The 17,620-nt window shown below is 32.1% G+C and overlaps 1 protein-coding gene across 1 annotated transcript; it reads left to right on the plus strand.

Moving 5' to 3' along the window:
- Positions 1-12,246: 12,246 nt before the first annotated feature.
- On the plus strand, positions 12,247-14,559 carry LOC131164811 (pirin-like protein). The gene is made up of 6 exons (XM_058122298.1): positions 12,247-12,615; positions 12,716-12,765; positions 12,893-12,931; positions 13,063-13,091; positions 13,277-13,443; positions 13,790-14,559. Exons 1-6 carry the CDS (start codon positions 12,491-12,493, stop codon positions 14,298-14,300), a joined length of 921 nt encoding a protein of 306 aa, XP_057978281.1. The 5' UTR covers positions 12,247-12,490; the 3' UTR covers positions 14,301-14,559.
- Positions 14,560-17,620: the final 3,061 nt, after the last annotated feature.

Below are 17,620 nucleotides of genomic sequence, written 5' to 3' on the forward strand. Positions count from 1 at the left end.
TAGCTTTAGAACAACAATTAGCCATATCACAAAGTACTAGATTAAGACTATGACAACCACACGGAGTATAAAAATGCTCTAAGATTTATATCTAATAGTCTCTTTTGTACACCTTATTGTTTTCCTTTCATATTAGATCCATTATTATATCCTTGCCCTCTTATATTCTCAATACCAAGTTCAAATTTTTGTATGACATTTATTAATTTATTAAAGAGTCCTTCTCCTGACGTATTATCTACTTTTATTAAAGACATTTGTTCTTAATGACTTACATTTGGAGTGCAATCGAGTATGATTGAATAATATTTTGTTTCATTGATTTGCTTCATAATTTTCTTTTTAATATTAAGAGTTAATAAATTTATCAATTCATTTTGCATATTATGACCAAGATAATGATTATGAATTTCAACATATTGAAAACGTTGAATATGTTCTTTCATTATTGGATCAAATTCTGCAATCATTTCAATTAAAATTAAAAAAATTCCATTATTCTCTTGATAAATTCGTTCATTTTTTCCCACGAAATGCCAAATTATTTTTTGCAAGAGTTTTCACAACAAAAATAATTCTCAATAATACTTTTTTCCAGTGTTCTTTTTCTTTGGTAATTTGTTCTTCTATATTTTTATCAATTGTTGTATTTTTTAACAATCTTAACTTTAAATCAGCCCATTTATTCATATTGAAAATATGTTCTTCACTAATTTCGTGACTTTTAAGCTTAGTATTAAGATTTTTCCAATTTTTACACCCTTCATTAGCTAGTTGTTGGTTATTTAATTTTTGGCCAAATAACTTACAACAAAAACAAAACACTTTATCTAAATCTTTAGTATATATAAGCCATTTTCTGTCATGTTTCTCTCCATTTGATAATTTTCGAATATAATATATATTTGAAAAATATCTTGAATTTTCATCTTTTGGAAAAATTAAATCATTATCCCTAATAGGACCTTTTTCAACTAGTAAATTTTGTAATTTGGTATCTATATTTTCCCAATATTTTGGATCATATATATTATCATCATTATTTATTTATTTTTCTTCTATATTGTTAAAATGTCTTTCAAAAGAAATATCATTAGTAAACATTTCATGTTTATCAATGTTATATTTATCACTATTATTATTATTATTATTATTATTATTATTATTATTATTATTTATCATTATATTAGATTCTAATTCCATTTCTAGAATTGATTGCTTGTTTCTTGGAGGATTTTCATCTTGCTCATTTATATTTTGTTTAGAATTAAAAATAAATTTATCAAGAGATCCCTTTTGAGATGACACTAATTCTTCTATTTATTTTTTTTTTATTTTTTATATCCAGGTTCATATTTTCTCGTTGACATAGTTAAATTTCAAAATTAACACTATAAATTGACAAATTATGTAAACAAATAAAAATAAATTTAATAAATCTATAGAAATAGTAGATTGAAACAATATAACCTGATTATTATTATTATTATTACAAATCGATCGGCGAGTGAGACTTTAGAGATATCGGATTCTTGCTGGATGCAGCGCTCTAACCTCAAAGCTTCCAAAATCTAAGAAAAAATAGAAAAAAAAAAAATTCAGAGTGAAAATAATAGAAAAATAATATACAAATATTGAAATCAAAATTAGAGTTGAAGAAAATTATAGAGAATCAGAGGCTCGAAGATGATGAACACAATAGTTGGAGCAAAAATCATAGAGAGACCAAGAGATGAGAGTGAGAGTGTGAGAGACGAAAAAAAAATTTTAGAGAGACTAAGAGAGAGAGATGGGAGTAATAGATAATTTGAAATATAATAAAGTTGTTAGTTGGGAAGTATAAGACTTGAAAAAAAAAAATAATTTGAAATACAATAAAGTTGTTAGTTGGGAAGTATAAGATTTGAAAAAAAAAAGAATTAAATTATATTTATTTTATATTTTAAAATATAATTTCATTTATTTGTTAATTGGGAAGTCAATTATGGGAATAGAGCATAATAAATAATATTAATATTATTTAATTAAAAAAAAATTTTGGGGCCCAAAAAGTATATTATTATATTAAAAAAAATTGAGGGGCCCCAAAAATTTGGGGGCCCTAGGCGGGTGCCTTAATGACCTAAAGGCAGAGCCGCCCCTGCCAACGCATCCCGAATCTAATGATATCTAGCATCAATATGTTTTGATTTTGAATAGAAGATAGAATTTTTGTTCAAATGAATTGCACTTTGTCTATCACAATAAAAACATATCTTTCTTATTCCAAACCCAACTCTTTTAGGAATCTCTTCAACCAAAGCAATTCTTTGTATGCTTATGTAATGGCAATAAATTCGGCTTCCATAGTAGATAAAGCAGCACATTTTTGTAATTTAGATTGTCATGCCACAACTCCCCCTGCAAAAGTCATCAAATAACCCAAAGTGGATTTTCTAGAATTAACATCACTGGCCATGATGGCATCCGTGAATCCATGGAGCGTAGATTTATTATTTCCAAAGCACAAACACACTTTCGAAGTGCCTTTAAGGTATCGGAGAATCCATTTTACTGCTAATCAAAGCTCATTTCCCAGATTAGAGAGAAACCAACTAGCAACTCCAACAGGGTGAGCTAAATTTGGTCTTGTGCAAACCATTGCATACATTAAAGAACCAACGTCCGAAACATAAGGAATTTTCTTCTTCTCTTCCTTATCTTTCTCACTTGCAGGACTTTGTTTTTACTAAGCTTGAAGTGATTGGCAAGTTGGCAACCAACGGGTTTTGCTTTATCCATATTAAACCTCTTGAGCACTTTTCCAATGTAGCTTTTTTGAGACAACCAAGTTTGCCCTTTTTCACGATGACGAATAATTTTCATGCCAAGAATTTGTTTTGCCGGTCCCAAGTCTTTCATAGCTAAAGACTTGTTCAACTCCAACTTTAACTTGTCAATCTTGGAGAAATCATGTCCTACAATGAGCATATCATCAACATAGAATAAGAGAATAATATAAGTACCATCCGAAAATTTTTTCACAAACACACAATCATCCAAAGAGGTTTTTGAGTAACCATGATTAATCATGAAAGAATCAAATTTCTTGTACAATCTTTGAGGTGCTTGCTTCAACCTATACAAACTTTTATTTAATTTGCACATTAAATTCTCTTTCCCTTTTTGTTTGAAGCCTTCCGGTTGTTCCATGTAAATTTCATTTTCCAAGTCACCATGCATGTAACGACCGAAGAATAATGGTATTTAAATAATAAAAAGAAAGGGAAATGGAAATAGAAAGAGAAGGAGGCAGTCGACGACGTTGCATTTTGGATGGGATAATCCCAAGAAATTTTCCAGGCCTCGTTGACGAACACAGGGGTTTCATCGACGAGGGTTCTTCAGGATCTCATCGACGAAGTTTCATCTCGTCAACGAGAAGATACCAAGAGAGGATTTTTAGAAGCCTGAAATTCTTCGACAAGGGTTGAGGTTCGTCGACAAACTTTCTACAGCACTCGTCGACGAGGTGACGTGGCTCGTCGATGAAACCCGCAGTATAAATAGGGTTAAACGTGATTTTTCAATTCATTTTCTACGCAAAACCTCTCTCTCTCTCTCTCTCTCTCTCTCTCTCTCTCTCTCTCTCTCTCTCTCTCATCCTTCGGTTTCTCCTCCTTCTCTCTAAGATCTTGGGCCAATTTTATTCTGGTTCGACGATCTGAAGCCACCACAACGCTCCTAAGAAAGTTCTCTGCAAGTCTTTCAAAACGGATCGTCGATGGGGCTGAATTGGAAACCATCCCAAATCCAGGGTAAGGCTTACTACTCAGGATTTGCCTATTTGACAGTTGTATAAAGTGTAATACACGTAGAGATACTAAACTTTAGTTCTAGAAAATATTGTTTTTTGGGTGTTGAACAGGGAACCGTACGGGTGCAGGAGTGTTTGATTTAGGGGCTTTTCAAGACACATGTAAGGGGATAAACTAACCTAATATTTTATGAAAAATATGTATATTGTTATAGCATTCGATTTCAGGAAAATAAATATATTTATATATGATTTATATTTATAAAAATACTGTTGAAAATGATGGTATGTTAAATATGTGGAAAACCTGTTTAGTGTGGCATGAGTAGAAATTATAATGAAAAACTATTTTCCTGGAATGTGTTAATGGTACAGATTTTTATAATGGAAAACCGGTGTACGGGCCAAGATTTTGATATATTTGCCGGTGTACGGGTTGAGCTATGTATGTGATTTGTCGGTATACGGGTCGAGCTAAGGATATGATTTGCCAGTGTACGGGCTAAGCTATGTGTATGATTTTTCGGCGTACGGGCCGAGTTATGGTAAAATGTGAAATACCAGCGTACGGGCCGATGATTTTCATGATATACGTATATATGCAAAATGATATGATTGATTTGATAATTAATGATATGAAGTATCCATGTATCATAGTTTCAGTATATGTTATATGATATAAGAACCTGGTTGACTTGGTGTAGGCTAGCACTTGCACGATACCGTTGCTATGTGTCTATGGTCATCATGATCATGATATTTGTGTTAACGCTGCTGTACGAAGTGATGTGAGATTGAATGGTTGATGCAGTTTTTAAGAAGTGTGTGAGCGCCCCTGGTGTACAGACCAGGTTTGGCAGACCTATCAGATTTACGGACTGTACTTTTGGCTTGGTAGTGGTCGGCCAACCATTGTCAGGTCCCGCCTTCGGGCTACACAATCCAGTCATGTGGGGGTAATACATGACAACAACCAGTTAACCTACCAGGATTGTTTTCTTATTATTATTTATATGAGATGAATTATGCTATGGAAACCATTATTTTCTACCATGTTGATTATACATGTTTTCCCAGAAATGAGGTATATACAGTTTTATTGGTTATGTTTATAATTATATGTATATCACAGAAATGCTCATGTTGCCACACACTAGTATTAGTTTATTTCTTTTACTGAGAGGTGTCTCACCCTGAATTTTATAAACATTTCAGGAGCCCCTAATAGGAGAGTGGGTAAAGCCCCGCTGATCTAGTACTGTTACTTTGCCCTTCTAGAAGGGTAAGTGTTTTGATAAGGTCAGATGTATTTTGTAGGATGACCCTAGTTATCTTTTGGGTTGTATACTGTGTGTATATATAAATACAGTAGTTGTAGTAAATCTGTTTTTGTGATGTATGGTGTAATGAGATGTATATGATTGACCATAGTGAGTATGGTAGGTTCGGTTGATTGAGGAGAGTTAGTTCAAAAACCATTTGGTCGGCTGAGGCTTGGTCAATCTGTTGACCTCTAAGGCATTTTATATTGCCAAGGTTCGATCGCTCGAAACATCACAAAAATGGCTTTTATGTCATGTTTGGTTTCTTATGCTATTTTAACCCTGTGTGAACAAACATATGACATTTAAGTCTAAATCGATTGAAGCTTTTTAATTAAGTCTAAAAATACAAGGTCGGTCGACCAAAGTCTTTCTATGATCTTTTGATTTTCCCTATGGTCAGATTATGACCTTTGAGTATGAACCTATCATGCATGAGATGCAGTTATTACAGACCATAATATTACAGACCAGAAAATCAAATGCAATTACAATAAAAATTAACTGTCTTTTTCTTTCTTCTTTTGCTTATCTGTTATCCATGGAATATGCCACACGAAATAAGCTTTAAGATCTGTTTTGGCTTTCATTTTCCTGTCCCTTATGTGTGATTTCAAATATGGATTTGTTCACATGCTAAATACATACATAAGTTCACTGTGTTTTGTCAGCATCAAAACAGATATTGAACTCAAAAAGTCAACATACTATTCCTATATAAAATAACTATGTTTGAAACGTTGCCACCATCATACTCTAGTGATCGACTAAGGGGTTGTTTGGTACTATTGCAATTTTTTATTCTTTGGATCTATTTCTGCACAATAAAAAAGTAGATTATAAAAAGAAATTTATTTATGTTGTCAGTTTTCTATTTATATTGTTAGTTTTAAGCTATTTGTAAAAAACTAAAAACCAAATTTTATGACTTTTAGTTGTTTTGGCAACCTAATGTTAGAAATTTTAATATCTAAAAATATTTTTTCTAAATTAAATCATTCATTTCATATACTTTAAAATAAAATTAAAATAAAATAAAATAAAATAATCATATGAATTTAAATATAATTAAAATAAAAATATACACAAATTTCATAAAAAAATAATAAATATCAACCAAACAGGTTACTGGTTTCTAGTATTAGTTTTTATTTCTGATTTTTGGTTTCCGTTTCTAGTTTTTATTTTTTTAATTTTCAATCATGATACCAATTGCCCCTAAAAGACACTTTCAATTACTTAATTTTTTAAAATTCCTTACCAAGGTCATTGATTTTTTATTTTTTTTTTCAAATGGACATCCTATATTCACACACACACATATATATATAGGGGTGTGCAAAAGCGGTCGGTTCGGCCAAATTTGGTTAATTAATCAAATTAACAGAATTTTTCAGTTAACAATAATCTCTAACCGAACTAGCCGAATTAGTTGTTATAACCAAGCCGTACCTGACTGAACCAAATTTTCGGGTAATTCGGTTAATCGAATTTGACATAATAAATTTAAAATTAACTATAAAAATAAAATATGATTGCAAATTTTGTTTCTAGTTTACAAATTCCAGCTTAATTAATAAAAGGGTTTATTGATGAAAGTGATATTTTAAAATTAAACATTTAAGATTTAACATATATCGTATATTAATATTACTAACTTATATTTAATTATTAATTGCTTAGTAATTCAGGTAATTCGGTTAATCGAATTAAAGATTCCTCATACCCAAACCGAAAACCAAATATCCAAAATTATCCAAATATGGAACCGAACTGAACCGAACCGAACCGAACCTATATATTAATTGAACTGAACCGAACGAACTCGAACGGTTAATTCGGTTTAACCCAAATTAATCTATTGGGTTTGGCCATCTATCCTTCTCCATTTAAATATCAAATAATTGTCTCAAAAAGAAAATAGTAATTTCCAAGACTCAAATCCTATTATTTTTAAAATATATATTACGAGATAAACAACTTTTAAAAATTAGCTAATAAAAGTTAATTACATTTAACTCATTGTAACCTTGTACTCCAACACTTACACAGCTAGTTATTAATTAAGCTTTCTTTTTATTCATTTTCTTTTGAAAATTTTCACACTATGAGCTTTTGGAGTGGTAAGAGGGCACCAGAGTCTACATCATATAACTCATCCATTCCTCATCATGCTGACCAACCCATGACATCGCCCAAATCTTCTTTGACATGAGAACTAGAGATCCAGTGGAATTAGAATTTATATTTTCTTATTTACAAAATTTATACTTCAAATGAGGGGTGTAAGTGAGTCAAGCTTACTCATAAGATACTCGAGTGTTTTAATGAATCAAATCCGAGTTCAGTAATATGAGTCCAGTTTCAAGCCTAATCAAAATTTTTAATTTTATTATTTTTATATTATATAATATATTTTATAAACATATTTAACATTATATATACACTACATATATATATATATATATATATATATATATAAAACATTGATTTATAATCGAATCGAGCACAAGTTTTATGAACTCATGGTCGAGCCGAGTACACTTTTAATAATTATGAAATTGAGTGAGTTCGAGTGGAGTTTCAAGTTTAATATTTTCGAATCGAGTCGAGTTCGTGTTTTGTACTGTACCTGCTCGACTTGATTCAAAATAATATATATATATATATATATATATAAACAAATTAAAATAAAGTAGAAATTCCTTTTAATTCTCATCTTATTATCTGCATATGCATCATCTTCCGTAATTTCTAAATCATCATACCTAGGAAATTATTAACATGAAAAAGAAAAAAAAAGCAGAAAAGGTTAATTTCCACACGTTATTGTTGCCAAGGTTGCTTCCTACGACAGAGAGATCTCACTTGTGTCTAAATCTGACTTCGGCCCGACGTGGATGATCATGATGATGATGATGATGCCGATCCAACGGCAGTCTGGCGTCATGCTTATGTCTTAATGACGCCAAGATTATATCATCTTCTGTTAATTATTATTAATTAATTTGAGCAATTAAACTCTTAAATTGCATATAAACAGGTACCCACACCTTTTAATTGAAGTCAACTTCTCATTCATTAGTCTTTTATGCGAACCAGTGTTAATTTTAATTGTTTGAGCATACTTAATTAAATTGGATGACTCTGATTTCATCATTAATTATATGGTCAAACCATCATGCGGATAATAAATTATTCATGAAGTCATTTTATCTATTTACGCCTCAATAATTTTTAGGTCTCATTTCAAACTCAGCAAGTATAAAAAGAATATAATTAAAAATATGGAAAAAATTAATTTTTCATATTTGATCATCAAATATATAAAAATTGGTAAAAGAAAGTATATTTTATATATAATTATTTTTAAAAAAATTTTAATCATATTATAACAATTTTTGTTTTAATATTATTTGATATAGAGAGAAAATATAATAAAAATATTTTCTGAAAAATTAGAACACTAAGAGTCTGCTAGTTGTCAAACATATTTTTTATTTTTTTTATTTTTTTAAATAGTTATAATTATTTAAAATAATTTTTTTGCCTTTCTAAATATGTATTGAAAAGATAGAAAATAAAGACTTTGTTTAGTTCTATAAAATAATTTCTATTTTTATATTTTAAAATAATTACAAAAAATATTTTTTTTCCAAATTTCAAAATTTATGCTAGATAGTATTTGAGATTTGAATGGATTTAAAGGAAATTAAATATATAATCCACACAAATTAAATGCATCATAATAAGTGTTTTCAAACATTTCTATATAAATTTAGAAAATTAACAAACAAGATGACATTTTTATAATTATTTAGAATTTTTGATATAGAAAGTAAAAAAATTCACAAACAAAAAGTGGTAATTTTTTTTTTTTATTTTTTTTATTATTTTATCCAAATTTTGTAAAATTAAAAAATTTAGTTGATTTTATTTTATGCTTCTGTGAAAAATTAAATGGAAAATTAAAATAATTTTTCACAACTAAATGAGCCCTAAATATTTTCATTTTTATAAAATTTTAAAAAATATTTCTGAGTAGATGGGGGAAAAGAGCTTTTAGGATTAAACAATCAAATAATGACTAATTTTAATATAATGAAATGTAATCTTAATTAATGGCATTAAAACATTAAAACTCCATCATGACTTGCTTAAATTAGTTTGTCAATATTAATTGCCCTAATTAAAATCCCTTCGGGAACACACATGATTTAAATTTTTGAATATATTTTTTTTCGTAGCATCATCTTCTAAATAATACTCGTGCCCAATTGATTATTAAGAATTAGTACATACAGTCTAACAACAAAAAGCATTTTACAGTCAATAGTAGACCTGATAAAATGGATAAAAATCCGTTAATCCAAATCAAATTCAACCCGCTTAAATTGACTCATAACCGATCCGCACTTTTAGTGAGTCGAATATGGTTTGAATTTTTTTTATCCATCTCTAAATGAGTCGGTTGGCGGATTTAAGATTTTATCCAATGGATATCCGCCTATCCGCTAACATCTAATGTTTAAATTCATTGATAATCTGATTTGCTCATGCTTCTTAAGCATCAAATCAATTAGCATAAACTCTATTGGTCAAGACCTAGTCCTACACTCTCAACTTTTGCACTACTTATGTGTCTCTAGATCTACCCTATGTCCATATTTAAACTCAAGCCCAAACGCCCAGTTTTTTTCTAATCAAAATAAAAGTCTCTATATTTATGCTTTGAAAAATAAAATAAAAAAGTTATAATTGTGTGATTAGTCATTAAATGTTTAATATGTTACCAAATTATAATTTTAAAAACAACTTCACTTATTGTGTTATAAAATAAATTGTTAATTGGATGATAAAAAAATTATATTAGGGATGAGAATGGCGGATTATCCAATTTGAAACGCTATAAATCCGCAACTTAAATGAATCAGATATGGATTGTAATATTTTCACCTGATAAACCATCTAATTAGCCACGGATTATTCGAACTGATCCGCTTTGTCAAGTCTAGTCAATGATACATCTTGTTAGTTCAAAAGTTTTTGTGGGCTTAAATGTTATGTACCTAATATTTGGTAATTTACTAATAGAATTTTTATTTTTTTAAAAAAATTTAAAAATACCTACACTAGCTATATAATTTTGGAATCATAGGGTAGTGGTCCTAGAGAAAGAGACAAATTTGAGGGATGCATGGAGATGGGTCCAATGGAGGGGGTCAAGTGATCACAACTAGTGAACAAGAATGAGTAGAGTAGGCAGAGTAGCTACTAGCTAGAGAAGGAATTGAAGGAAGGGAGAGGGACAGGGGTGGGGGTCATCATGGACCCTTAGGGTTTTGAAAATGGTTTTGATTTTCCTTAATTGAATGGGAAGAAGAATGAATTGATTTAAGCTTTGTCTGTTTATGCATTTGCATATCTTATAAGGAAGATTTTAATGATCAAGAACTGCCAAACCCCCAATTGCCCCCACTGCATGCAACCATGCATTAATCTTTTCAACCTTGTGATAATAATGGTCCTATAAAGAAGATGTGGATGATGATGACCAAACCTCCTGTGATTAAATATTTTTGTAAAATATGTTTTATCAAAGATTTCAATAGTTAAGATATGAAATCATAATAACGTCATGTCTAAAAAATGAATTTTGGGGTTGAATCTAAGTTTTTATAGATTTAGAAAAAAAAAAAATTAACATAACTTTGCAATATAATTTATCTACATTTACACAAATTCAATTTTAAATTTGAATTTCATGCTCTCAAATGGAGAAAAATTTTGGTTTTGAATTTTTAGAAAAAATATGAAAAAGAGTGTGGAATATAAGATACATTTACTTTTTTTTTTTTTTTTGTGAAATCCATATCTAGTAAGCTTACGATAAGTTTTAAAAAAATTTCTAAAATAGTAACTAAGAGATATATTAAAAGACACTGACCTTCCTTGAGATTTGGTGAACAAATAAAGACCTCTTTTTAGACTTCAAAAATTTTTAAGGACCTCCTCTAAAGTTTCAAGAATTTCATAAACTTGTCCTAATATTTGTCAAAAAAATAAATAAAAAAACACCCACGCAAGCCTGCTCTTATATGTTGTAAAAAAATAATAATAAGTCTTTTAAGGGAGGCGTATGTCTTTTTTAGTAAATTTAGAGAGAGATCTAGGACATTTTTTAAATTTCAAAGGAGGCTAATGAAAATTTTGAAACCTCTGGGAGAGGTTTTTGTCTTTTATCAAATCTTAGTAAAGATTAATATTTTTTATCCTAATATTATTATTATTATTATTATTATTATTATTATTATTATTCATGGGGATCATAAATAACAAATGACTTGGAAGTAAATGGAAAATGATAGCACTAGAATAAGAGAAACTTGAGTTTAGGGTAAAGATAGTCAAGCGTAACTAATTAAAGGTTTTATGAGAGAAAAGACAGAATATGCATAATGCATCTAAATTTCAAGCTGACCTATCAAGAGGGAATCCAACTTTTTAGACATTATAATGGGGTGACCTTTTATGGTCCATGCATTGTGCCTTTTTTTTCAGTGGAAAAATCATTTGCAAAGTTGGGGATACCAATTTTAAGTTTCAAATTCAAAATTATAAATTTCGCAGTAATTATGCACTGTTAAATTATCTTAAAATTTTATATGATTTTGTAAAAATCAATTGGAAGCCCATACATACTACTCCCAAACATTGTCCAAATTTTGTGACCAATAATTAAAATTGAATGATTCATTAAATTTGAGAATTTGAATTAAAGTTGCAAAAGCATTTATTTGTCCTATGGGAATTTTGCAGTGGAGATCTTGGAATTTAACTTTCGGAAAGAAAATGATATGAGAAATATGGTATTTTTGGTGAGAAATATGGTATTTTTGGTTTAAATTTGTGACAAAACATAAAAATAAGATATGCTTTCATTTTGTATTGAATTAAAAAACAGGGATTAAAATAGGGTTAGGTCCTAGGGTCCATGGCGTGACACGTGGCAGGCATGCAAGTGGAACGGCCAGGATCCATAGGGGTTTGGCGCGGGTGCATCATCACTACGATAGGATGACGTAATACAGGAATGACCAAATGCCTAGAGCTCAAGGAAACTCCCCTGCTCTCTCATCTCCATGTGCAACTTCTTCTTCTTGGCCGCCATAAAGTTTCCATTTTGACTTTTCCCAACTCCTACTTAAATTCCAATCCATAAATTAACGAACTCATTCTTCTTCTTCTTCTCTTCCTCTTCCTTGTATAAGTACGCGACGCGGCCTTCGCTTTTCTTCTCATTAACCATCTGCACGTATTCAATTCGTTCCCGGATTTTGGAAATCGACCTGCGCAGATCGAAACAGAGAAAATGCCTGACACGGAGACTTCCATTGACGTCCTCAATGTCAAGGAGCCTCGCTCGGTGGCCAGGAAGTTCCTCGCCCGGCCCCAGCGCGAAGGAGTGGGGGCTGTTGTCAGAAGAAGCATAGGGAGGTGAGAATTTATCAATACAGAGAATGGTTTTTTTCATTGGAATGAGTTGAAATTGAGGGGTTTGAGCCGTCTGGCTAAATGGGTATTTTGATTTCTTCAGGTTTGAGTTGAAATACTTCGATCCGTTCCTTGTGTTGGACGAATTCTCAGGTGGGTAGTTGGCACTCCCTGTTTTCCCCTGTCCTTTAGTGCTTTATAATTAATGATCCGATCATGGTGCGCTTATTATGTCTATTTTTATTCTTATTTATTTGAATTTTGCTTTTTAATGTTGCAGTTGCTGCTCCTGCTGGATTTCCTGATCACCCACATAGAGGTCCGATTAATTCTTCTTCTTTTGTTCTTAATTTTAAGTTGTTTAATTTTTTTTTAAAAAAAAATGGCCTCTGTTTTTGGAGAAATGAAACAGTGTTGATTCTGATGTTTCTTTTGCTTTTCTCTTAACAGGGTTTGAAACCGTCACCTACATGTTACAGGTAGACCTGCTACTGTGCCAAAGTCTTCTAACACCTTAATAAATTAAACAAAGACTTGGGTTTTAACTTAAGAAGAATGGAGGAGGAGGAGGAAGAAGAAGTCTTCTGATATACTCTTTTGTTTTTGGCTAATGGTACCATACATATAACTTGGGTTGAAGGAAATTGTTTGCTTAATTCACCAGGGAGCTGTTACACATGAAGACTTTGAGGGGCACAAGGGGACAATAGCCACCGGTGACTTGCAGTGGATGACTGCAGGAAGAGGCATTGTTCACTCGGAAATGCCAGCAGCGCAGGGCATCCAAAAAGGTTTACAATTGTGGATCAACCTCTCCTCCAAAAACAAAATGTGAGTAGCCTGAGTACCCCCTCTTCTGGGTATAGACGGATCACTGATTTCGGTGATAAATGCTTTCGATTTCATTTGGGTTCAGAACATTTTAAAAGAACAAGCAATCATCTCAGCCCACAATGATGTGCCGTGGCACGCATTGAATGCCTATACAAACTGCTTTTAAGTTTTAACCACTGAAAAAGAAAAGGTCCAATTCTTCAGAATAATTACAATCAAGTCAAAATACATTACATTTTCTGTAAGTGGCATAAAGGTCATTTTCAAAGAAGTCTTGAGAATGCAAGAGGCACATCAAGGCTTTGCTGATCTTCATTATTTATTTACATTTTTTAAACCACAGGATTGAGCCAAGGTACCAAGAAATACAGAGCAAGGACATAGCAGAGGCTGCAAGAGATGGTGTGAAGGTCAGGGTAATAGCAGGGGAGGCATTGGGAACCGAGTCGCCAGTCTACACGAGGACTCCAACCATGTACTTGGACTTCACTCTCAGGCCAGGCGCTCACCTTCAGCAGCCCATTCCAGCTTCATGGAATGCCTTTGTGTACATTTTGGAAGGGGAAGGCATCTTTGGCGGCTCGAGAACTTCGCCGACAGTGTCCGCCCACCACCTCCTCCTCCTCGGCCAATCCGGGGATGGGTTGGAGGTGTGGAACAAGTCGTCCAAGCCCCTCAGGTTCATACTGGTGGGAGGGAAGCCTCTGGGTGAGCCTCTGGTTCAGTTCGGGCCATTCGTGATGAACACCCAAGAAGAGATTGATCAGACAATTGAGGATTTTGAGAATTACACCAATGGATTTGAGAAGGCCAGGGATTGGAGATCAGAGGCTGCACTTGATCTTGGTTTTTAGGTGAATAAAGTGATGTTGCTGCTGTGATGGCATATTAGAATGTACAGCACCATTCAACAATGGAGAGAATCAATTTAAGCATTTAAGTTTATACAAATCTAAATTTAAGATTTGAAAATAATATGTGAGTCATTGATGATTTGGAGAGAGTTTGAGGGGAGGAGGATTAATAGAGTGGAATTGTAAGTTGATTTATTAAATTAGTGTAAAGTAGGTGAAGCCGTTCTTAAATTTATAAAGTAGCCATCATTTTTCGTCACGAAAGAGTATTACAGGTTGGCGGGCTTTGATCGTCAATGCAACTATCTCTTTCTCCCTCTCATGAGTATGTCTATTTATTTTTTAATTATTATTATTATTTTTGAGAAGGTTGACACAAGCACATGCCTAAACTAGTACAAATTTCTTACATTAATTGGCAAATGCATAAATAGGTGCTTTAGTGGAAAAATTATTTGATTAGAATGTCTAAACATGTCAAGTCTTTAATAATAAATGGAATGTTTGAATTTTGGATGATTGGAGGAAATATTGACTCAAATAAATAATTATGAATTAAAAATTATTTAAAATTTAAGATTTTGATTAATGAAAACTGCTCGGTGACACTCCCCTAACCTTATAGCTTGTGGATAGTTAGTGGTAGATATAGTCAAGAATCGCATCAGATCCTTATGAATGATCGTGCAATACTAGTTGTTGAAATTAGTGTATTCCCAAGAGAGGGGGTGAGTTGAATAATAAAAATTTTCTAAGTTGATTTCAATTCCATAATCAGTAATTCCCAACCTATGGTTTGTCTAAGCACATACCAATACCCCAACAGAATAATACTGAGAAAATATATAAAACAGATGTAGCAGATTCAGTATTTCCCAATCATTCACAGTATTTAAAACATACACAACATTTATATAACGATTCAAATATAAACATACATGTACATAAATTAAATTACGGAAATATAAAGAGTATAGGGAAAGAGAGAGCCGACACAGGATATGTTATCGGGGTTCGGCCAATTTAGCCTACGTCCCCGCCTCTAACTTGCAAGTCCAAGAATTCCACTAAATTTGCTCACTTGCGGATTGTGCGGCACCGAATAAAACACCTTACAAGATGGCGCACCTAGTTCTCTTAACCGGGTTTGAACCAGTTCGAGACTATTCACAGGGCTAGTATCCCTCTTTCGATCATACGTCAGGAACACAACAGATAATCAAATGTGTACAAATAAATGCTTCTAATACAAGCTGATGTGTACAATATGAAGGTCAAACATACTCACACATGATATGAAATATAAGTTCAATTGAGTATGTGATTTTCTCAAAATTACTTAAGCACTCTTTGAGTTAGGTGTATATAATAAAGCACTTCAAAGATTTAAACCCTAAAAATAATTTTCTCCCAAAAATAATTTTTTAAATAAAGTGCAGGAGAGCCTAGGGTTTATTCTTTCAAATGATTTTTCTCAAAATCAATATATATATAATCTTTGATAAAAATAAAATATGAAGTATGTGCTCTTCAAAGATCTAAAGAAAACTTCAAATGAAATCTCCAAAATATATTTAATAATAAAGTGCAGGAGATCTAGGATTTAAGCTCAAAAAGGTGTTTTTGCAACATAGCATAAATAAGCTTTTGAACACTTGCAATAAATGTGCAAGATTTACAAGCTACTCAAAGTAAGCTCCCAAAGATATTTATCAAATGAAATATATAGGAGAGCTTGGATTTACTCTTTAAAGATGATTTGAAAAATGTATAAACAATTGAGAGTAAATAATTTATGAAATCAAAGATATGAAGTATATGCCCTAAACAAATGCTCTCTTACAAGATGATTTTACAAAAGAATGATGAAGATAGTAAGAGATTTTTTCGTGGAAGTTGACCTAACAATGGAGCCGGTAAAGGGATTTCCTCTTGTTTTATCTTCGAAACAATGTATTTGGCAAGAGGCCAAATATGAAAAGATGACTTTTTTCTACTCTAAATGTTGTAGGCAAGGACATACCTCGATTGTTTGCAGGGTGGGAGAGAAGCGAAGGGAGGAGGAAAAATATAAAGAAAAAAAGATATGGAAACCAAAGACTAATGATGGTGTAATAGAAACCAATTCCGACGTGGATAAAGGAGCAAAGAAGGTGGTACAAGAAGCAGGGACCAGTAATGTGCATATGATGAAACAAATTAATGATAGGGGCCCTGAAATAGCGGAAACTCCTGTAGTTCAAGAAAACGGGGATCATGCAAGGTAAAACTCTGATATACCGCAAAGAGCATTAGAAAATAATGGAAATGAAGATTCAATAGAGAGGAATGAAGGGGAGTGTGAAGAAGTTAGATGTAATGATGATCCTCGAATTTCAAATGATGAACCTCTATCTCAAGAGGAAGTGGATCACGTGGATAGTTCTAAACTGACTGAAGGTTAGGACCAAGGTTTGCAACAGGAGGAATTGGCTCGGGGTTATTCATCTAAGAGGGAGGAAAGTGAAATATCAGTTTTAAAGGGCAAAGAAAAAATGTATGAGTTTGATACAAGGCAAGGATGGATTTCCGTAAAAAAATTCGGTGAGGAAATCTCAGAGGGTTCTCATCTGACTGCATAAATTAAATTTATGACGAATATAATTCTTTTCTAGAATATTAAGGGGTTGGGCAGGTCTAGAGGCAGGTTAAAGATGCTAACTAAAAAGTTTAATGTTGCGTTGTTTACTATTTCAGAACCGTTCGCGACTGAGGAGCGGATGGTAATGCTGGGTAATTTTTTGAATTACCACCATTTTATATCTAATGAAAATCAGGGCGGTAAATTGTGGCTATTTTGGAAGGATATCGATGCCTTTGAGGTGATTTCAATCACGACTCTGAAGATTTTTAGGTGGTTTTTTAAGGATGGACAAAGAATTTTGGTGAGTTTTGTCTATGCCAAATGTTCTTATGTTGAAAGAAGAGAGTTATGGCGGCAACTGGAGGAGTGCCAATCAGATTTTCCTTGGTTGGTCATGGGTGATTTTAATGTGATTCGAACGGATACTGAAAGAATTGGTGCAAATCCAAGACCACTATTACCTATGATGGAGTTTAATGACTGCTTACATCATTGTGGTCTCTTTGATTTATCAAACACAGGCTCACGAATGTCGTGGTCCAATGGCCATGAAGGGGTGGCTCGTAGTTGGGCTAAGTTTGATCATGTTCTTATTAATAATGTTTTTCCAACCTATATGGTTCGGCTCAATTCAAATATCTGAGTCGAAAATCATCAAATCATAACCCTATGGTGGTCTATACAAATACGTCTTTCT

The sequence above is a fragment of the Malania oleifera genome, chromosome 1, assembly GCF_029873635.1.
Source record: "Malania oleifera isolate guangnan ecotype guangnan chromosome 1, ASM2987363v1, whole genome shotgun sequence".
NCBI lineage: Eukaryota > Viridiplantae > Streptophyta > Magnoliopsida > Santalales > Ximeniaceae > Malania > Malania oleifera.

What these genes read in the sequence shown, in the direction of transcription:
- LOC131164811 (XM_058122298.1), top strand. Translation starts at nt 12,491, where the DNA reads ATGCCTGACACGGAGACTTCCATTGACGTCCTCAATGTCAAGGAGCCT. An exon ending in TGTGTTGGACGAATTCTCAG is followed by an intron (nt 12,766 to 12,892) that starts GTGGGTAGTTGG and finishes TTAATGTTGCAG; the next exon opens with TTGCTGCTCCTGCTGGATTT. An exon ending in TCCTGATCACCCACATAGAG is followed by an intron (nt 12,932 to 13,062) that starts GTCCGATTAATT and finishes TTCTCTTAACAG; the next exon opens with GGTTTGAAACCGTCACCTAC.